At 46.9% G+C, this 23099-nt stretch overlaps 1 protein-coding gene across 1 annotated transcript in view; it reads right to left on the bottom strand.

The window, feature by feature from the left end:
- The window catches only part of Srgap3 (SLIT-ROBO Rho GTPase activating protein 3), a 222590-nt gene that overhangs the window by 6567 nt on the left and 192924 nt on the right, over positions 1–23099 (bottom strand). The window contains exons 15-21 of the mRNA XM_028788654.1: positions 18057–18191; positions 15440–15545; positions 14990–15217; positions 11456–11535; positions 6282–6462; positions 4907–5056; positions 2614–2941 (exon numbers count right to left, since the gene is read on the bottom strand). Of these exons, the coding sequence (XP_028644487.1) occupies positions 2614–2941; positions 4907–5056; positions 6282–6462; positions 11456–11535; positions 14990–15217; positions 15440–15545; positions 18057–18191 (1208 nt within the window). The remainder of the gene's footprint in view (positions 1–2613; positions 2942–4906; positions 5057–6281; positions 6463–11455; positions 11536–14989; positions 15218–15439; positions 15546–18056; positions 18192–23099) is intronic.

Raw genomic sequence — 23099 nt, 5'->3', positions numbered from 1 at the left:
TGCACTCCGTCCATCTGTTGAAAGCCCACACTTGCTGTGAAGACGTGGTGAGAGGATGGACAGGAGGAAGCTCTGCAAACTGCCGGACAGTGGTCATCCAACTCATCAGAGTTCATGTCTTTGTTCATGGGGCTTTTAATGGGGCTGCCACCATATCCAGGCTGATCTGACCTAGAACCTACGGAGGATGCAAGGGACCTGTCTTAAAACTTACACTTGCAGGTGCCATGTCCAATCTGAGCAATGTTGGCTACTAAGGGATACTTGCTCTTAAACTGTCTGAGGCCAGCCCTTGGAAGAAGTGCATGGCTCTTAGGAGACAGATGGGGCTGAAGCCTGGAGATACTGAAGAGGCCTCTATCCACCTGAGTACTTCGTGCTCTCCTTACTGGATCTGCAGGCATCCTCCTTCCTGCCAGACTCCAAAGTTTCCCCCACCAGCCTCTTGCTCACCTCACTATGCCAGTCTATCCCATTTGCTTTCTCTATCCTGCTAATGACTAATACCAGTTTTATGCCTCCCCGTTTTGTTTAACTCTTTGCAAGCTGTGCTGGCAGCTTTAAGAAGGAGTCTTCGGTAGTTTCTTTATCCAGCGGCTCAGTTGTAAGTGACTCTACAGGCAGGGCTCTTCTCCCTATCTACTGTACACATGCTGTGCAGGGTCACCCCAGCCTCCAACACTATTCTGGGACTTGGTCTTCTGTTGTCCCCTCTGTCTGCTCTAATGCAATGGGAGCTGAAAGATAAAAGTGTCAATAACTAAAATGTAATTTTCTCATTTCCCCCCCCCCATCCCTGGTAGAGTGTGAACAGGAAAGACAGAAAGCTCAGAGAAAGGTGGGCTGAAGGGTTTAGGCTGCAGCCTTGCATTAGTCTGATGAGGAATGCATAAGTCTGCCAGGTGAAGCTGCAGAGAGGCACTGGGGACCGAGGGACACTGTTGGGAAGGTCCTCATTTTTCCACTTACTCCCCACTTCAGATGACAGTGTCGCACATTTCTATAACAGTCTCATTACCAGAGCATTCATTCAACTTTGTTCAAGGCATCTGGAGACCAGAAAATCTAGAGTGAATCCATCTACTATTTGGGGTTCTCCACACCACCTCCCTTTTGACTCAGGGATGAAGTTGAACAAGTGGGTAGCTGGCCAATGTCTTCTTGACTGTTTCCACAGTTTCCCGTGAGCTTCAGTTTCACTTCCACCAGTGAAAAGCACTATCCAGTGGGTATGCACACTGAGAACACACATAGTATTGCTAAGTCTATTTCTTGGGTTAGGCTAATAAAATGCTCCTCAAATAAAACTAAAGAAGTCTGGCAATGGACACACTCTGTTCTTGCTGGAGATCCACAGTGCACAACAAACTATTGCAAAACTCCAAAATATCTTGCCAACACACCTTTCTACTTAGAGTATCATAGCATAAATGATGCTAACTTCAGAATACCTCTCTCAGTCCACTGGCATCTCATAGCAGTCTGTGATGCGTTAGGCACAATGCCCCAGACTACATGTGAGTGTCTGTGTAAAGGGCCCAGCTTTAGGAAGCCCGTCTTGTGAAGATGCTAGGTGTTAGGGTGATGGTTCTCAAGAGATTAGCCTTCAAGGATAGGAGGCCAAGTTGGCTGTCTCCTCTGCTTGGCCCATGCCAAGGAATTGACCACAAGTACTCTCTGGAAGTAGGCATCGGTATATGAGGTAAAGGTCACGTATGGAGTTCTAGCTGTTGGTGCATTGCTTCCAGCCAGGGTATTCTCTGAGGATCTTCCCTGGACTCTCGTAAGGATGTGTAAGGATCTGCTAGGCCCTGTTATCTCTTAAGTGAGAGACAACATCAAGAGAGGTATGTAATGGACCACTACCCAAAGTTACAGCTAGGGGAATAAAAGTGGAGACTTCTGGGAATGTAATGTCAAAACCAGATATGACCAGTGATGTGAACTGGTAAACAATGCATGGTGTTTTTCATCTGGCCAGTGGGAGAAAAAAAAGAAAACAAAACAAAACAGGAAGTACTCTGGAAGAGCCTGAGATAGTCTTCCATTCTGCTTCAAATACTCAGTCTTGCCAATCTCTTGGGTCATATCCTCCCAATGCATTACTTCCAAACTGTAGATTCTCAAAATATGATGATGTAACCCTTCCCCCTACTTATTAAAGACACCCAGTGTAGCTGCCATTTTGAGTTGGTAGTTCTCTTTAACTATAAGCTCATACGGGCAGGATCAAAGTACACCAGGTCTCCACTGTACTTCATTGTACGTTATGGATGTCACACAATAGGTGCCCAGTCAAGATTCATCAATAAATCAATAGAGTAATGAACAAAGGATGGATACATGCATGTATACACAGATAGATACATGCATGGATACACGGACTCAATAGCATCTTGTGGAGAGGTCTGCCATTGTCTCATCCCCATAACCCTGGACACTAGGGGGTCTTCCAGTCTTTACAAGGGCCACAGCTAGTGACATGGAAAGGAAGCCAACTCATTGTCTTGTCAGTCTCAAGTCCCAAGGCCACTGTGGTCCCCACTCAACACTTCCCACCCTCTGAGCCACTGGGTGTCTCACTGGCCTAAGTGTCTTCTGTGGGGCCCTTACTTCTGCCAGGGCCTCAGCTTCCAGGGACTTGTGGTCCCCTAGGCTGCTGTGTCGCGTAGAGCCGCAAGTCGACCTCATGGAGATCCCTTCGGTCAACGCCTTCTTGTCAGGGTAGTTGATGCTGCCAGCGCTCCCGAATGTCGCCATCCTCCTCTTCTCAGGACTCTCAATTCGTCCCCGGCTGAGGGGGATTTTGTGGGGGCTGCTGGGGCAGGCAGCAGCTCGGGGTGGCGTGTCTATGCTGGGACCCAAGCCCCGGGGCGGGCTGTGTGTGTCGCCCCCACTTCGGCGTCTGGGGATGGCTGCTCCGTCGGACCGTAGTCGCACTCTGCAAAGGAGCCAGGGGCAGGAAGCATGGGGCAGAAGTCAACCCTAGCCAGTCTCAGAATGCACCAGCCAACCCCCGTGCTACAGCTACACGTGAATCTAGCGGAGCTACCACAGTGAAGCCTCATTCACCCAGAATGTACAGTTTAGCAATAAAGGGCAGGCTCAGACCTGTGACACCTCCCCTAAAGGGGAAAGAGTAACCTGGCCCAGGGAGGAATGCGGAGAGTGGGAGCCAGGCTGGCTGCAGCAATACTGCAGACCCGATTCTAAGGACAAGTGGATTCTAAGGTCAAATCAGGGCAGGAAAATTTCAAACTGGAAATGCTGTAGCTAGCCGTGGTTATATATAATTTGAAGCCATTCAGATTCTAGCTGGTTTGAAACACTGAGGCTTGATTGTACCAAAAAGCCACAGGAGGGGACGCCATTGTAAAATGTGCCCCGTGTCTATGGGTACCTTGTCCACCTCCAGGGCTCTACTGGTATAAAAGCTGCTTGGGGGGGGGGGGCACAAGCCTTTGACCCTGTCTGCCACAGCTTTCCTGTAGTCTCCGAAGCCCATTCTGTGAATCGGCCACACCAATGGACTACCTCTCACCTGCCCACGTTTGAGTGAGTTTACAAATAACGTAAAGATTGCTCTGTCCTATGGAAGTCACTCAAGATATAGAGGCCTCCATGAGGGGAGGGAAGGTAGGATGGGGATAGGGAAGGATGGGGTACTGGGCATGGACCAAGTTCCACGGGACTGGTGACAATTCAAACCCTCTGCCCCCAGCAAAGCTAAGCAAGCCTGTGGGTGCCCCAATAGGACCAAAGCATAGGTGTTGGGGAGGAAGAGGCTTTGAGAGAGAAAAGAAGAAAGATGAGCGAGGGAAGAGGGGAGTAAGGCAGGAGATGATATGGTCCTCCGAAGATCAGGGGACCATTCCATGGTCATCAGTGGACCCCAGTCTTTGACTTCTCCATGGACTCTATCATCCTGCAGTGTCCAAAACTGAACTGAATAGACTTAGCTCCCAAAAGAGGCATCAGGACCTCAACTAAAATAAACTCTTGAGTATGCTCCCATTGTATGCTGACACAGGTGGCTTCCAATCACTGAAAAAACTGGGTTGATCACATGGCCCTTCTGCTGCAGGGGTGGGGTGGGGTGGGGCACACAGACTTGACACTCTAAGAGGACACAGGGTTGGGGGTGAAGCAGAGTGACAGACTATTAGCTTTCTCTCTTTTCCTGTTCCCAGGATGACTTGCACAAGGCTGTGCTGGTAGAAGGATCATGTGATGCACCCCAGCCTCTGTGAAGAAACTGGCAAATCTGCTCCCACCGATCAGGTGGGTAGAGTCGGGTATCAACTTTCACTGGCACAAAAGGAGGTGTGAGCTCTCTGTTTAAGTGGTGTGTTTCAGGGATGGGGGACTGTGGGAACTTTAGATTTTTAAAAATATTGTATAACAAATCATCTCCAGCAGAAAGCTGGAAGGATACAGGAGCTGGAGGAAGAAAAGCACTTGACAATTTTTCTCTCATCGCTCTCTTGTTCTCTCTTTCTGCCTCTCTCTGTCTCTCTATTTGTGTATGTGTGTGTGTGTGCACACATGCATGTGCATGCATGTCTGTCTCTGTCTCTCTCAGTATTATTCTATTAAATTTTCAAGAAAGTCTTACTATGTGGTCAGGTTGACCTATGATTATTATTTAAAATAAAAAGTTCTATGATCCCAGCATATATCTTCCTCTGCCTTTTTCACTGCCCCTCCTCCCACCTCTAGCTCACACCTAAAATCTCACCTCGAGTCCTTCCACCCAGCCCACCTAGCTGTTCCCAGTATCGTGGCTTGGAGAATCAAGGTACTATAACAGCCTTCTCCTACCCTTCCTGCCCTCTTGCTTCTTCCAATTCAGACACAAACAAACAAATGGGTACTAGTGAGACAAAAATGAACCCATGTTTCCTACCGGCCCATCACCCCCCCAAAGCCGTAATCAGAGATGTGCTCTGTGGGGGACTGGAGGTCATTCTTGGAGGAGGCCTTGTCATCCAGCAGTGGCCCACTGCTGGCCTCGCTGTCAGCCTTTTGGCTCAGGCTATCGGAGAAGGCATCGTCCCTGGGGAGGAGAGAGACGTGAGTTGGAGGTGGTTCCCATCTTCTGAGGAAGGCCCAGGCCTCCTCCACAGCTGTCTGCACACACCTATGGCTATACCAGCAGCCCAGGGTGAGCCCCTTCCCTCCTGTAGCCAAGCTCGCTAGCAGGTGGCTCCCTTGTATCCCACCCCTCTATTGTGGTTCCTTTCCCTTTTTCTAGCTCGTTCTTAGACCCTTTCAATGATGGAGACAGGTTGAAGAAATGAGTGTTGGAGTCTGCAAGCTAGGTACAGGGTACTGAGTGCTGAGTCTCTCAGCATAGAGTGCTGTATGCTGAGTTTCCTATGACTCCAGGCAAAGTGGTTCAGAGCCAAGCAAGGGAAGAAGAGCTACCTCAGTCCCTTATCTCCCTATCTGTGGTACAGGATACTTGTGAGATGGCCCATGCTTTTAGGGGTGCCCTGCCAGTTTCCCTCTATAACCTTCTCCTTCCAGTGACTTGTCCTTGTTGTCAGAGGTATGTGGACTCCAGGGCCGCCAGATGGCCTGCTATTAGAGCATCCACTTTCTCATTCACTTGGCCTTGGCCTTTGCTCAAACTCAGAACTTCCTCTCCTGTATCACAACATGGGCTTAGGTCTCTCTTCCTGTGGAACTTAGCTCTATAGCTGCTTCCAGGGCAGGTCAGCTCAGCTGAGCCTGTCCAAGCTGGAAGGGAATGAGAGAGCCCCACACAAAGTGTTGATTTCTTGAACTTTCTGACCATGCTGGATTCTTGGGACGTGTGGCTTTTTAACTCCTTTACTCATTAAGAATGGCACCTGGTTAAAGGAGAAGAAGGAATGTTTCTTTTTCTCTTTGAAGGTCACATCTGGAGTAAAGGACTGAGCACCTTTAGGGCTGGTGAGCTGATCACTGGCTACAGGAAAAGCTCAGGATAGTGGAGGGCTAGGAAAAGACCATAGGATCCTAATGTGCACGGTGGGTGATGACCTAGATGTGGCTCATGGGTCTGGACAGTGGCCCCAGACCTACTACTATCTCTGTGTCATCTGAAGGAGGAGCAACATGTATATTTCTTCTGTGGACTTCCACTTAAAGGAAGTTAGAAAAAAAAAACATTCTTAGGGATTATCAAACATGTCGAACCTGGAAGAACAAATTCCCAGTAGTCCCCTACCACTGCCCTTCCAGACATCACTAATCTATTACCTCATTCTTCACAAAAGGCCCCAGTTCTCACTCACATGTCCTGTACAACTATGTACTGATGAGGGATGAGTCCATCTACACCGTTGTGACGGCCCTCCCACCAGTCCTCTGAGGCACGGTGATACAGGAGTAGCGAGGCCCCTTTTTTGAAGGATAGTTCACGAGGAGATCGCCCCACATAGTCAAACTTAGCGATGGCCTCAATCTGCTCCACTTCTGGAAGAAAATCAAGAGAAAGAACATCTGTGAGGTCATAGGGGTGGCCCATGACTCATGCAGCCTTGGCTTCGGTGAGGAAGCATGGGCATCAGGCTTGTTGAACACATGTGGGCTGGCGCTCAGGACCCCAGTGTGCCGGGCTCAGACTCCTTCCCACTGCTTGATCTTAGGCAAGCCATGTAATTTCTCAGAATGTCCACTGAGTACCAGGCTTTGTGGCATAGACTTGGAATCGCAGCATTCTGGAGCCCAGGGAAGGAAGCTTGTGAGTTTGTGACCAATCTGGGTCACATAGTAATAACTGTCACATAAAAAATTAAATAAACAAATCTAAAATGTCCAGAGGGAGCTGGCATGCCAGATCCTTGTTTTCCATTGCATAATTACTGAAGCCAGTTTGGCCAGGTGTGGTAATGCACACCTATAATCCAAGCACTTGGGAGGTGGAGGTAGGATAACAGGAATTTAAGGCTAGTCTGAGCTACTGAGACCCTGTATCGTGTGTGTGTGTGTGTGTGTGTGTGTGTGTGTGTAGAAACTTCTGTTCCTTCTACACGTCAGTATATAGTCTATCACCACTTTCCTATGGGGTCTTTTCTCCCTGGTCCACTTTACACACAAGACCCCGTCCTGCCTGCAGCACTAGATCCCCATCTCTGTTCACTCACAATACTTTCCGTGGCTCTCTCTTCCTTCTCTCTTTCTTTTTTCCTTTGTTATGCAAGGGGTGAAACCTGGAGACTCACACACACTAGGCAGGTACTCTATCGCTTGGCCATACAGTCAGTCTTTCAGTGGCTCTCAGACTTCCAAACAGTGAATGAAAATGAGGACACAGTACAGTCAAGCTCATGGATGCAGCTAACCCCCTGCCTAGGTGAAATTTAGAGCTGCAAATGGCTGTGCTAAGAAAAATCCTAAATCAATAACTTCCACCTTCACCTTAAAAAACAGGAAGTTCAGGGGATGGAGAGATGGCTCAGTGGTTAAAAGCAGGCTGCTCTTCCAGAGGACCTGGGTTTGACTCCTAGCACCTACATATCAGTTCCAGTTTGAGAGGATCTAGCACCCTCTTCCAGCCTGCAAGGGCATTGCATGCACACGGTACATAGGCATACATGTAGGGAAAACGCAAGAAATAAATTTAAAATCTAAAAAAAAAATTTTTTTTAAGACATTAGAAGTACAAACTAAACCCAAACAAACAGAAAACAAAGATGTAATACAACTAGAGTGGAATTAAATGAGACAGAGACTAGGAAGCTAGGCGAGGTCCAAGCTGCTGGTTTGAAAATGATCAATGAAATTAACAAATCTCTAGCTAAATAAACTAAGAAAATAAGAATACAACTCACAAACCACATGAAGCTCATGAAGAAGGAAGACCAAAGTGTGGGTGCTTCAGTCCTTCTTAGAAGGAGTAACAAAATACTCATGGGAGCAAATATGGAGACAAAGTGTGGGACAGAAACTGAAGGAGGGGCCGTCCAGAGACTGCTCCACCTGGGTATCCATCCCATGTGCAGTCACCAAAGTCAGACTCTGATGTGGATGCCAGGAAGTGCATGCTGACAGGAGCTTGATATAGCTGTTTCCTTAGAGGCCTGCCAGAGCCTGACATATACAGAGGAGGATGTCCACAGCTAACCTTTGAACTGATCATGAGGTTCCCAATGGAGGAGTTAGAGTGAAGACTGTAGGAGCTGAAAGGGTTTGCGGCCCCATGGAGAGAGCAACAATACCAACCAACCAGAGCTCCCAGAGTCTAAACCACCAGCCTGGGAGAACATAGGGAGGAACCCATAGCTCCAGCTGTATATGTAGGGGAGGATGGCCTTGTCGGGGATAGGTGGGAGAGGAGAACCTTGGTCCCATGAAGGCTGGATAACCCAGTGTGGGGGAATTAAAGGGCAGGGAGGTGGGAGTGGGTGGGTGGGGGCACATCCTCATAGAAGCAGGAGGAGAGGAGATGGGATGGGGGTTTCTAGGTGGGGGAAATGGAGAAAGGGGATAACATCTGAAATGTAAATACAATATCCAATAAAAAATTAATTTAAAAAAAGAATGAAAAATCACACTAACCAAATATAAGATTAGAAATGAAAGAAGAATGTTAATGTTATTCCTTCGAAGGAAAAAGAGGCATCCTAAAGAAAGAACCATTGCCAACAACTATATATCAACAAACTAGAAAGTGGGATAAAATGAGAACATTTCTAAAGAATGCAGACTACTGAAGCAGGCTTGAGAAATAGGATATCTGGGCCCAATGAGGTGGCTCAACAGGACAGGCAGCTTGTTGCCAAGCACAAAATGTGAGAAGGAGAGAACCAAATCTTGCACATTGTCTCCAACCTCACAAGCACAAGCCATGACATAGGCACCCCTCCCCCAATAAACTAATATTTTTTAAAAAATAGAATATCGGGCTGATAAAATGACTTCAGTTCTCTTCTCATTAAACCATGTTGGGGGGAAAAACTGCATACAGCAATGCATATCTGTGTTCCAGCACTCCTGTGGTGAGATGGGGTGGAAGACAAGAGAATCTTCCAGAAGCTCCCAGGCCACCTAGCCTGTCACATGCAGCAACAGAAACAAGAGAAACCCTGTCTCAACAAGATGAAGGAGAAAGATGTCATTCGATTTCGTGCATGCCATGTCATGTGTGTGCCTGCCCATCATACGTGGACATGCACACATGTCAAGGATACATTTTAAGAAAAAAAATAGGAAACCTGAATGAGTGTCCAAGAGAATGCAGCACCTATGAAAGCACTACTCAGAGAGAAGTGCCTGGCCTATTTGGCTTCATTGCTGAACTATACCGAACACTTAAACAATAGTAATTATTCACAGAGTCTTCCAAAAAGCACAAGGGGGGGGGACACTTGGCAACACATTTCATGAAGCAAGTGTTATCTAGCACAAAACCTGGACTACATCACCAGGAATTGGCAGGCTGACAACACTTATGAATATGGGTGAAAATTTTCTCTACAAATTATTAGCAAACTAAGTACAGGAGTGTGTAAACGGAGTTGCACTTCATGCCTGAGAAGACTTTATCCCAGGAATGTAAAATTGTTTAGCATCTAAACATTCAATGAATGTATCCCATCTTACCAGTAAAAAGCACAGATGACATCATCGTCATAATGGATAAAGAAAAGCATTTGGCAAAAATCTAACACCTTCTCCTAACAAAACACTCCACAAAACATGAACAGAAGGGAGCTTCCTTGATTTGACAAATGCACCTTGGAAAAGCCTCACTGCTGGCTGGGAGAGATGGCTCAGCCACCAAGAGCATTTGCTGCATAATCATGAGGATGGGAGTTCAGGTCCTGGTATCCAGGAGACAGGCCAGGCATCTGGCATACATCTGTGACCTCAGCTCTGGGAGGGATGGAGTCAGAAGCAGCACTGAAGCTTACTGGCTTCCAGACCAAGTGAAAATATGTTAGCCCAAGTTCAGGGCTTGTGCCTCAAAGAAATAGTGATCAAAGAAGACATGCAACAACCCCTTCATGTCTTCATGTGTGTGCCAGACTCAAGTACACATGTGCATGAAAATGCACTCTCACACAGACACAGACACAGACACAGACACAGACACAGACACACACACACACACACACACACACACACAAAAGAAAACAATTACCCTGACAGTTAATATTCTCCCTTGTGGTAAAACACTAGCTGTTTTCTCTGTGTGGTGTTTTGAATGAGAACAGCCTCTATGGGCTTGTCTGTTTGAATATTTAGTTCCTAGTTAGTGGAAATGTTTGGGAAGGATTAGGATGGCCTTGTTGGAGAAGGCAGGTCACTGGGGTTGGGCTTTCGACTCTAACCCTCTGACACTGTAAGCCCCAAATAAACTCTTTCTTCTATAAGTTGTCTTGGTCATGGTGTCTTATCACAGTAATTTAAAGTAATTAAGACACCTTACAAGAAAGAAGGCAAGTCAAGGGTCTTCTTGAATAGTCAAAACTATGAGCAACAAAATAAGAGCTGGATGAACTGGACTTCATCAAAATTAAAAACCTCTTGTGCTTCAAAGGACACCACTTGTAAAGCAAAAATCAAGTCTCATAATGGAAGAAGACATTCAGAAGTATATTTGAGATTAGGAACTTATAGTTAGAGTATGTAAAGAGCTGTTTCAATTCAATGCCAAAAAGATGAATTTAAAATGGGCAACAGATCTCTAGACAGAAGATCATCCTGCTGATTTTCCAGGTAAACAAAGGTTTTAATGATTCCTCTCAGGTACTGAAGGGCAGCTTTGCTGCTTGGAGAGCTGAGGGGATGTAGGGACTGGCCCTGTGGCTGGCTTGTGCAAGCATGAGAGGCCCCCATGAGGTTCTGGACTAGACTCTGCCCACTCTATCTAGTGGATAAGGAGGCCTGAGCCCACTTCACTCAAACTGTGCATCTGTCTGGTCCCGTTTCCGTGGAAACCAGTACGACACTGTTCCTCACCTGGCAGAGTAGAGGAATCAGGTGGATGGGCCCCTTCCTCCCCCTTTCTACACACGCACACACACACACACACACTGCTGTTTCTCTCCATGGTCCTCACTATTGAGGTAATTCTCAGGTGCCCCTGACAGGACCCTTTAATCTCACACTGTCAGTCTGTTCTCAAGGATCTGAATGCCTTGAGGACTCACCACATCACCACAACCTAGGTCCCAGCAAAGACCTGGTGCACAGCAGATCCTTGGGACCCAAGCAGGACACACAGAGGATGACATGGGCCAGGAATGGTATGTAGTAAATGCACCACATGCACCAGGATCTATGTAGGCCTGTGCTGGGACCTGAGGCATGTATAAAGCCTTTCCTGGGTCCCTCTCCATGCTGAAGGGCATGCTGTGCTGCTTGCAGAGCTGAGGGGCTGTGAGATTGGCCCTGTGGTTGGCTGGAGTAATCAGGAGAGGCCCCTGTGAGGTTTTTGGCCTTGACCTTCCGTGATACTCACCTTCATCACTGGTGTGAGGCTCCGTGCCATTGTCATGGTCAACTTCATCAATGGTCCCCGGCTCACTGTGTGGGCTGTCACTGTAAGCAAACACAGGAAAAGGACCTGTTGGGGGGGGTGTCTTTCTTGAATACTCCCTTAGTGACCCCTAGCTATGGAACTGACTAGATTGTCATAGGCTTGAGTATGTGGCCCACATGTATTGAAAATGTCATCCCTAATGTCACCATGTTTGGAGGTATAACCTAAGCAGAGGCAATAAGGCCACAGGGGCTGTGTTAACAGAAACTGATTGGTGTCAATCAAGAAGTACGTTAGTTATCATGAGAGTTAACTGACTGACCCCTATGGGCTAGCTTGCTTGTTCTCATACTTTCTTCCCTTCAGCCTTCCACTATAGGACAATGTAGCATGAGGCCCTCCACACACATGCTATATCTCCTAGTTTTCAGACCTTGAACCACATAGATTTCACTTAATTATAGATGACTCAGACTCAAGTATTCTAGGACAGGAGCAGAATTGGGTCGAAATAGTTACATGTTCAGTGCGATTCAGATGGCAGTGGTAGACTTCAAGCTTCTGTAAGTCAGGGCTTTCCTTAGTGTGTATGAAGGTGTGTGTGTATGTGCGTATGTGTGTGTGCACGTGTGCATGTGTGTGTGGCTGTTGTTCTCATCAGCAGATTGGCAGGTGAATATGCTGATGACTTCCCTGACACCACTACATTAAGTAGGAAGGACACAATGACAAACCAAGTAGACCAGGTCCCTCACTTCACTGCTCACATTCTAGGGAGAGAAAACGCTAAGACTAGTGTACAAAACAGTTGCAAGATGAAATAATGATTTCTAAGAAAGAGACAGGCTGAGAGGAGGGCAGCAGAGGGACCATCATGCAGTGACTGGGGTGGCTGTTTAGAAGAGGTGACATGAATGATACCATTAGAAAAGAACAGAGAGCTCTGGGCAGCTCAGCTGGTAGTGTCTGACATGTACAACAGCCTGGCTTTCATCTGTAGCACGATATGAACCTGGCCTGGTAGGGCACACCTGTAATTCTAGCTCTCAGTAGGTAAAGGCTGGAGGAGCAGAAGTTTAAGTGAGCTTCTGCCACATAATGAATTTGGGGCCAGTCTGGGCTACATGAGCCTCTGTCTTCAAAAGAACAAAAAGAAATAGACTGTGTTGTGAAAAATTCCCTATTCCCATCAGGATTAGATCCAAATGAAGGACATCAGAACTGGCCTCCAGTTGACCTTTGAAGCCTGGTACCTCTCCACCCTCCTGTCACATACTCCACGTCAACAAACGGAGTCAGCCACTTTTCATTCTGCTGAGGTCTCCAGGTCCAGGACTTTCTTGGCACAGTACTCTGTGAGTTGGCACCAGTTTAAGATGCTGGCTTGGATCTTTTTTAACCTCCTTGGGAAACCTTTCCTGGTGGCCTGTGATTGGCTCAGGAACCCCTTCTGGCATAGGAGCCTCTCAACACTCCTCCCACTGGAGTTGTTCTTGCTTAGGTACCATCCCTGCCACCAGGAGATCCAGTCCCCAGAGGATTCTGGATGGTGGGGAGGATTCTGGATGGTGGAGGAGGAGACACTGCTGAGTGAATGAGTCTTGCTTACTGTACTGAGACCGCCAGCTTCCCCTCCCTTTTTGGTTTTGAAAATGCCTTCCAAATGACCATGTGATTACTAATTCTCCAGCCTTACAGGAAATGAAGAAAAGTGTGAAAGTGGTACATGTGTATTGTACAGTAACAAATGTGTAATTTGTGTGTTTAGCTTCTCTTCGTGAAGAAATTGTGCTTTCTAGATGCATAAGAGTCTTGAACAGTGTTAGGATAGAGACCTTCAAGCAGACACCACTGTGACCAGCTACCCGTGTACCCTTTGGGGAGGAATGCACAACTTTGAAGCAGTTGCCCAAATAAGCCTAGAGAATGGAGGTCATCCAAGAAGCTAGGAATACTTTAATCAAAACCCACATTCTCACTGGGCAGGGCAGATGAAGTCTATGATCCCAGAACTTACTGAGGCAGGAAGATCACAAGTTCAAGACCACCATGTGCTAAATAGTGAGACTCTGTTGCAAAACACCAAACTGAAATGCCTACACTCCCTGCAGACCTGGCAGAAAGACTGCATACGGCCGTGTTGACCTGGGCTGGGGACACTGTGACAGCAGGAACATTTGGCTGGTCTTAAGCAGCATATTTAATTTCTCTTCTCTGCATTCCTCCTCCCCCCACTGAATTTTTCCCTTTTAATTAAAATGTAACTGTACAAAAATCATAGGAATTACACATAGTTGCGAGATATCAGGTGATCATTTACTGTATGCACACATTGTGCGATGTTTAAACCAGGAGTAAACGTCCCTATTTCCTTTAAAAGATTTATTTTATTTTTAAAATTATTTTTACGCGGAGGGTGGGGACAACATGTGTATGAATGCAGGTGCCTGTGGAGGACAGAAGGCATCGGGTTGCCTGGAGCTGGAGTACAGGCGGCCGTGAGCTGCCAGACTTGGGTGCTGGGAATTGAACTCTGGCTTCTGTAAAAGCAATACATACTCTTAACTGCTGAGCCACAGTTCTAGCCCCAACATTAATCTTTTTGCTTCATTTTGGTGCTGAGGATCCAATTCAGGACCTCCCCCACAGTAAGTATATGCCCCATTTCTGGCTTATGCCCCAAGCTTCAGTATAAAAACTTTCCTTTGCTCTAGTTTCCTGAAACATCTGGCATACTGGTGCTGTCGACATAGTCACTCATCACAATTAAACACATGTCCATCTTCACTCTTTCAGGCTTAGCTTGAAGAAGGAAGCCAGACCTGGGTCTGAAAAGGTTTCTAACTATTTCTCCTTATACAGGGCAGGGCATCATAGCAGCTAAGAGAGCTCCTCAACAAATGACTATTGACCTGAGGTGGGGCATGCAAAGAAATGAAACTCTGGAAGAAAGAACTCCTGGGTAGAAGGGTCAGTTTTTGGAGGTTTGTGTGGGGACATCCCCTCCTCTGCTTCCTGAGAAAGAAAGGTTTACCTGGCTAGCCACCACATTATAGGAGCCCCTTGGACCCAGACGGAGCCTGAAATAACTCTTGGGAAGTCTCTACAGGAACAACTGAGAAAGGGAAGACTCTTTTTTTGTTGGAGCTGTCCAGAGAGTGGGTGACAAATCTGGAGCTACCCTCTGACAGCCACAAAAGGAAGCCAAAAGGTGGAGTCTGGAGGGCCAGGTCCCGCTGACAACAGCTGAGCCTCTGGATCCAGCCATACCTGAAGGTATAGCCCTAAATGTTTCAGTGAAGTAAACTACAAGCGCACATTGGCTTAGGCTATCTGGAAGTGTGTTCTTACTCCTCGTAACTTAGGTCTCTCACATGGGACTACTGTCAAACTTACAAGGAAAACTAGCTATAGTACCTGTCCCCTAGTGTAATGAGAAAACCGGAAAGCTTCTGACTGTCTTTAATGATAGGGTGATGATAACAGAGAATATTAGGAGAAAGGATGCCTTACCAGTACTCCTCCCCTCCAGCCATGCATTTTTCGTACACAGGTCCTTCTAGCTCCCGCGGGCTGGGGAAGATGGCTTCATGGTGGATGATGATGGTTTTGATTACTTCATTGACATGTGCCTGGCAGGATACAGGGTCCTGCCCATCGGGGATGTGCATGAGGGTGGGCCCAAAGCAGATGGCCAGGTTGTAGGGATCCATCATATTCTCATCACTGTACTGGGAGAGGCTAGGAGAGAACAGATCCAAATAGGTCCTCATTGTCCACCCAAAAGGCAAATCTTCCCCCAGAGTTTCTTTTTCTGGGGGTCGGGGGCAGGGGAAGGTAGGGATGTAACTCAAATGCAAAAGTTTCTATATTCTGATTTATAGCAACATCATTCATAAGAGCCTTGGGACAGCCCTCCCAAAGGAGACCAGTTGCAGAGGGCTCTCCAGGCCAGGTACTCACTGATTGAGGAAAGCGAAGAGGTATCTCATGACCACAATGACCACGCGGGGCAGGGTGATGAGGATCTGCTGGATTGGGTGCACCCTGTCAGCTGGGTTCTCCAGTTCTGTAAGGCACAGAGGGTTCAAGGTGACCATCACCCTTAGGGAGCAAGGCAGTAGATATCTCCAGGTCCCACTTCCTCCATTAGCTTTTAGGGACTAGCCAAGACGGCTCTACTCTCAGTTGGGATTCATATGAAATCCTGGCTAAAGCCAATCAGAACAAGGTAGGCTGGAGGCTGGCCTACTTAGAACCTCTTTGAGCTGGTCTTGAAGACTTGTGGGAAAACCTATAGAGAGGTGCCTGGGACATGGAGAGCAGAAAATCTGGAGCAGCTGGGGATCTGCCAGAAAAGAGAAACCTGCCGGACTGTCAGAAGAGCTACAGAAACTCCAGAGTGGCCATGTGAAGTCCAAAACGAATGGCCTAAAATCTTCTGGCAGAGGATCTGACACTCTCTGTTTTATGGACTTGGATAGTTTAAATTTCTGTCACTGACAGCCTTGGAATCCTGATGACACAGGCAGGGACAGTGGCTTAGTAAAATGTGACAGGTACTACCCATAACACAGGCCTGGCAATGCTGCAGTTGTTCAGAAAAGAATAGTGCAAACACAGGCATGCCTAGGATCTCATCGGGGATTCGTTCTCAGGTGAACCATAGAGAGTCAAATGCTGGTATGAGGCACAACAAGAGAGAATATCTATGGAGTTGGCAGCCTGGAACTACAAGAAGTGAGGTGTCAATGCTGTGTGTAGGGCCAACAAGCCAAACATTGTCAGTGACATTTTCCTCACAGAACTCCAGCTTCCAAAAGACTCCTTTCTCCTCAGTAGCCAACATGACAGCACTGCCAACACATCTGCCTGCCTCATCTCCTGGCTACTGTTCTTCCATTGAGTCTGAAGACTACCTAGAACCATGGTCCTGGATGAGGTGCTATTGCCAAAGCTGAGGTTCTTGCTTCTGGACAAGGCATTGTGTGGGGTTGTATAGTAAGTGGAAGTCTATACTGGCATCCATCACCCGAATCCCCTGACTGTGTAGGGAACATGAATTGATATTGCCTGCCTTAAATTTCAATAGGTGGTCCCACTAGCTCACCTTAAAGACCTGGCTGGAGGAAGTCTCACCTAAGCCAGCTCACAGTGAGTTTCTTAAGCCCCTTGGTAAGTCCTCTAGAAACCCCCTGTCAGTCATCCATGCCTGGTACCTACAGGCTATTAGCTACATCATAGTTCTTAAAGACAGTTTTTTATAAAGTGAGTACTTAAATCACTATTACGAGAAAAAAAGGAGAATCCTTCGTTGAGTTAGGAGGTGACATGCAAATATGTGACAGTATGGATGTGTTCTAAGACATGCTGAAGGCAGGACGATGTGAGCCCACATCTGTACCATCTCCTCTATGCAGCCATGTCTTTGGTAAGGTTTACCTCGTAAAACAGACACAGGGAGAAAGAGAGCAGTTATAGCAGCACCCAAGATAAAGGTCATGGAAAACTTAAGCATTGTTCCTAGGAGCTCCCATTCAAAGCTCCCAGACTGCAGTCAGCTGGGGGCAATGGCAACTCGGGAAATTGAAGTGGGCTATTGTTTAATAAATGCAATGGAGTGCCACCAAATTATAGGTAGGCTTTGTTTACAAATCTTCTGAGGCTGACCCTGACCATTGTGTCTGGAGAAGTTTCATGGGTGTAGGTTTTTCTATGATATAATCATAGCCCTGGTTAGAACAGAAGAAACCCTCTCACCATGTGACTCTAGTCAGGCACAGACATGGGATGCCCCTCGATGCCTGCTCATTGTCCTGCGCAGGAACTGGATTATGGGGATCTGGTCTAATGACATCAATATGCCAATGACATGGAACCCAGGCAGGATGGAGCCTTTGGGCCTGGGGTTTTGAGATATGGTTTAGAGTTTGGCATGGATATTAAAAGACAATCAGGAAGGAAGCACTGAGGAAGCCAGGGGGACAAAGAAAGAACACATGAGAGCTTAAGCATTCCTCTTCTACTGTCCCACATCCGGGACACATCCTGATGGCCAGCATCTCCTCCGCCAGTCAAGTACTCTCATGACCAGCAATGTGAAGATAATCTCCCAGTCAGTTAACTATCATCATTTCCCTTGTCTGCTGACCTCGTCCCTAAACCTTCCATGGATCCCTACCCCCCAAGGTACAAAGCTGTGGGGTCCTTCAGATCTCCTCCTCTTGATACACTTGACTGCACCATGCTCTATCTTGCTGATCCAACTGGGCCACTGTCCTTAACCCTTGTAGGCTTCCCTGTGTCCCCTCCTTTTGGCAGTCTTGCTCATGTCCCTCCCCCAGATCTATTCTATGACCCCAGCTTTCCCTTTGCTTTTCCTCTTAGCTCCTGTTGTACCTAGGGAGTGCAACATGTCCATCAGCCCACTGTGCTACCTATAGACTTGGGTCTTTAAGCTAAGAACCTTACTTTGTTCACAGTATCCCTCTCCTGTGCCTGGCAGGATAAAAAGCCAGCACTTCAACTTCTATATAAAGATCCATGAAGCAATGGGCCATCCCACCTGCAAAATACTTACTAATAGTAGATATCAAATCTTGAAACCTTTCCTTAGGAAAGAGTGGGTTTTCCAGTCCTCGGAAATACAGTTTTAAAACACCAGCAACTGAATTGATATCTCGCTCATTTTGGTCATCCACGAGGGGGTCTTCACCTGTGTGGAGACAATGTTTTAGGCTGGTGAGGAAAGAGAATCTCTCTCCAAAACTGGAAGATATTCTCTGTTTTCAGTTGAAAGAGGAAGTGACCTGGCCAGCCTGGATAGGAGGAAGAGGATGGGACAAGCATGAGAACCTGTGACCTTGAGTCTCTGCATGTTTTAAATTTCCTATTAGAAAATACTCAGAAAGGGTAAGCATCCAATTATGAATGTCCATCACCCATTGCTTAGCCCTCTCTTGAGTTCTCTATTTATTATATACACCATGGCTCAATATTTTGAGAATTTTTGACATTATAACACATTTCTCTTAAGAATCAGGGTATTCTCAGCTAACAATGATAACTTTATCTAACCCAGGAAAGAGAACGATCCTTCCAAAAATAACACCACACACAGCCCACATTCAAACTCTGCCAACTATCCCACTACGTTTGTCATGGATTTTTTTTTTTTTTTAAAAAGCACTATCCCGAGTTCCCACAGTTCATTTGCTGGCTGGCAGTTGTTCCTCTTGTTTGATTGTTTGTTTGTCTGAGACATGGTTTCCATGTATCCCTGGATGGCCTGGAACTTTGGAACAATCTTCTGCTTCCAAATGCTGAGATCAAAGGCATGTGCCAGCATGCCCAGCTCAATGGCTGCCTCTTGGGTTTTATAAGCATAAAATACACTCCAATGTTTTTTGAGTGCTGAGTTTGTGTTTGATGATGTAGGTCTCTCTGTCTTGTAGAACTGCCTCATACTGTGCCTTTCTCTCATTTTCCTCATGACTTGACTCAGGTTGAATATTTTGGACAAGGATACAGAGATCCGTGATGCCTACTACTAGTTACACAGAGCACTGAGTTAAGGTGGTAGCTTTTTTCCCCTTAAAATACCATAGAGGCATTCCATTTTTTGCTAAAAACATGAGACTTGTGAAGTAAGACCAGAATCCTGGCACTGCAAGTCTGCCCACTAGTCCCTGTGGTCAGCGTGACTCACCATATGGCATCAGTCTCCAGTGACGGTTCTTGCCTCGTTACCCTAGGAGCTCACTGATTCACTTAGGCTGGCCAGTGTCTCCAGATAGCCACTTGTCTGGGCTCCCCAGTACTGGGATTACTCAAATCTACTGCTATACCTGGCTTCTACATGAATGTTGGGCATCTGAACTCAGGCCCTCATCTGCTCAGCTCCCAAACCCAGATTTAAAGGTTCTCAGAGAGAACACTCATCTTTACCCGTTCCTTCCACACCTTACACTCCATCACTTCCTTTAGTCTGACTCATCTGCTGTGTTTCTGCTACAGCAGGTGAGTAAACGCATGTATAATCAGCACTCGGCACTCAACAAGTTGCACATCTGTGGATTCAACAAATACGATGAAAATATTTTTGAAAAGGAGATTGCCTCTCAAGGCTAGGGTGGTGGGTCAGTGAGCAGCTTGCTGCACAGCATGAGCTCCTGAATTTGATTCCCAGCAGACAGGAAGATCCCTACAGCTCATAGGCCAGTGGTCTAGCCAATCAGCAAGCTCCAGATTCAGTAAAAGACCCAGTCTCAAACACATAAGGTGAAGAACGAAGACACCCAGTGTTGATTGACTTCTGGTCTCCATGTGCATCTGCACACACATGAACACACGTACACACCACATGTACACACACCACAGTAAAGAAGAGACTCTGTCCACATGGAATCCCATGCAGACTTGTTTTCTTGGCCTCTCTTTTCCAAACAACAGTTTGACTACCATATACATGGTGTTTCCATCACGTTAAGCAGTGCGAGCCACCTACAGATGATGGCTGGATGTGCTTGCCGTGTGGGCTCTGTAAACATGCTACATTCAGAAATGCACTTGAACACTGCTGGTTTTCTAGGGTGGTTCCTGAGCCAGTCCCCTAAAGATGGGAGCAACTCTATATGTTCTTCACTGACCCTTACTTCTTACACAAAATGCCATTCACTCCTGCATAAGCTTGTTCCTTTACTCCAAATGGGAAATCTCTCCAAATGACTTCCCAGAAGTCTTCCTCTCTCTTTCTAATGGTGTAAAGGATCTTGTCACATAGGGAGGCCACACTTTACTCTCTTAACCTCTTATAGGACTACATTTAATTACTAGTTACGTTTAAATTATACTTAGTTATTTGTATGCATATGATAAGGCATACATCTGGAGATCAGAGTTCAACTTGCAGAAGTCAATTCTCTCCGTCAGATGGATTGCAGGGAATTAGGTCATTAGGCTTAGACAAATGCCTTTATCCATTGAGCCATGTATCACCAGCTCTACATTTGACTTCTTTCAGACTTTTGCCGTGATAAACACTGCCACAACAGATAGCCTACATGTGTGCAGTTGTTTTGGTGGAGGCAGGTCTCAGCTCCATTCCTGGAAGGAGGCACACTGGGCCACACAACTTTGTGTGGGTGTGGTTTCTCACCTGTAGTCAGAGCCCTCTCACTGGGACCACACAATTTTGTACTCCTGGAGAAGGCTGTCTCCGCCAGCACTGCCCATGGCATATTGCCAATCTTCTGAGGTTTTCTTTATTTGGATGGAGAAATACGGCACTTCAGAGGAGTGGCTCTCTGCAGTTTAAAGCGGGGGCTGCTAAGCTGGTCTATTACTGAGAATTTTCCCAGGGGAGGTGAAAGGAAGCAGAGAGTAATCTAACACCTTCCTAGAGGTGTTGAGGGAAGTTTGCACTAACAGCTGGAACACCTGCATGTGTCTGCCAAGCAATGAATACATCTGAGTACCCAACCTGGATCTCTTCCCTCTACCTTCAGAAGAAGCAGATGTTTAGTTTGTTATTGGCAGTCTCTTCTAGTCTCAATGTGTTTTAGTGCCAATCAGAAAAAGTCTTCTTCTGTTCTATACCAGGGCTTGCAGCTTACAGGGCATGAGCCAGAGTCCAGCTCTCACCTGCCTTCCTAGCTGGGCAAGTGTCCAGCTTGAACAACTGTATGTAGCAGCCCAGACACTGATGTTGCCTAGCTTAACCTCTCAGATGTCCCCACCAAGAAGGTGAGAATGTTTCTCCCCTAAGGAAGAAAAGACACATTTAAAATAATTGCTTGATTAACATGTTAAACTTTCTATATACCCATTTATGTATGTGTACCTATACACACACACACACACACACACACACACACACACACAAATACACACAAGAATCACCATCACCGTCACCATCACCAACATCATCTCATGCCTGTCTCCCTGAATGAAATCACCATGACATTCCTTGCCAACAGTCCAGGCCTTTGGCTTTCTGCAGAACCAGTCTATCTGGGCTCAGGACCAACAAATCAAAGCTGACGAGCATGTAGACGACAGCTTTATCCAGAAGAGGGATGAGCGCTATCATTCCAGATAAGCCTGAGAGAACACTGAATCCCACTGAGTCCCCCTTTTGGAATGACAAGACAAGAAGAGCCAACTGAAATGATGAAAGAGGAAAACAGAGATTTGTTTGTTTGTTTCTGTTTCTTTTTTCTCTTTCTTTCTTCTTCTGTGGCTGTGATGTGGGTCAGGAGATTCCCGTCTACATGAGGACCCAGAGTTCGACAAGAGCAGAGAATACTTTTCACTTACACTCAAGCAGGTGACCGGCAATGCTGGCCTCAGCTGAGGTCTGGGGAAAGTGTCAGGGGGTTGCCCATTGTCACAAGCTTCCCAACAGAGAGACAATGCAGGAAAAGGCCAGGGGAGGTCCTGCCAAGGTGCCAGTCCTCTTCAAGGACCGCACCAAGGGAGTCAAGGTCAGGTCACAGCATCTATATGTGAAGGGATGGGTGGAGCCCAGATGATAGAAACAGCAAATGTTCTAGAACGACGTTCTATTCATTTACAACACTGAAGGTCGAGGGCGCTACAGTGTCGAAGGGAGTGAGGAGCAGATCCTGGCCTGTTCTGTTGGTGATGTGAGGAGAGGTCGGGGCAGTGAGGAGCGACACTGACATCTAGGCCTTTGCACATGTTGTCCCTTAGCCTGGATGCCTTCATTTCCCTTTGCCTCCCTTGGCCCCTCTGCATCAAGCCTCAGCTTCAGTGCTTCCGCTCTGAAAGCCTTCCCTGGCTCTTCTCCTTTTTCCTTCATCCATGCAGGCTAAGGGGCTCCCCATAATAACCAGAACCAGCCATGCTGGCTCAGGCACACTATCTGCCTATGAACCTGGCCTCCCCATTGGTAGGGATGGTTCTGCTCGGATTATATTTCCAGGGCCTGGTGCATCATCTTGTACAGTGGAAGGTTTGCTGTATGTTTGAAGAAATGACTGGCAATTTCTGAAAGCACCGGTGCTGGTGTTAAATGTTCCACACCCTGGAATGTTCTCCAGAGCTGAAGCTCCCTGTGCCCTAGGAGGCCACTGGGCACCACAGCCAGCCAGATTTGTTCTCAGTACCCAAAGCTACCCCAGATTGACTGGTGTGCAAAAGATATGTACTGTACAGGGTGCAGAATGCATCCTTCACCCTGAAGCCGGAGATGCTCTATGGTAGAACTGAGGGGATGGGAGGCAGAGACTTTACTTCTCTAAGGATGATAATAAATGCAGGAACTGGATGGGTGGAAGTCTAACAGTGTTTCACTCAGAGCTCAGCTAATGGCATATATGTATATGATAAGAAAATGCATTCTAACCAGAGCTGGTAGCTGGTAATCCTGGCACTGGGGAAGCTGAAGCAGGAGGATTACAAAGAGTTCAGGGCTCTTGTAGTATGTTTGAAGCTAGCTAAGCTACTGAGAAAGGAAAGAGGGGGTGTGTTTCACTGTCCACTGGGATGGGATGTACTGCTGGGACCTGGTTCTGGGATCAGAGTCCTCAGACCTTAGCATCAGAGCCCTCCAGAGAATAAGGGAGTAAGTCAGACTGAGCTGGGATGCACTGCATGTCTT

The sequence above is a fragment of the Grammomys surdaster genome, unplaced genomic scaffold (genome assembly GCF_004785775.1).
Source record: "Grammomys surdaster isolate TR1022 unplaced genomic scaffold, NIH_TR_1.0 125756, whole genome shotgun sequence".
NCBI classification, from domain to species: Eukaryota; Metazoa; Chordata; class Mammalia; order Rodentia; family Muridae; genus Grammomys; species Grammomys surdaster.
Note: the sequence above shows the minus strand (reverse complement) of the source record. Positions and strands in the feature narration are given on the sequence as shown.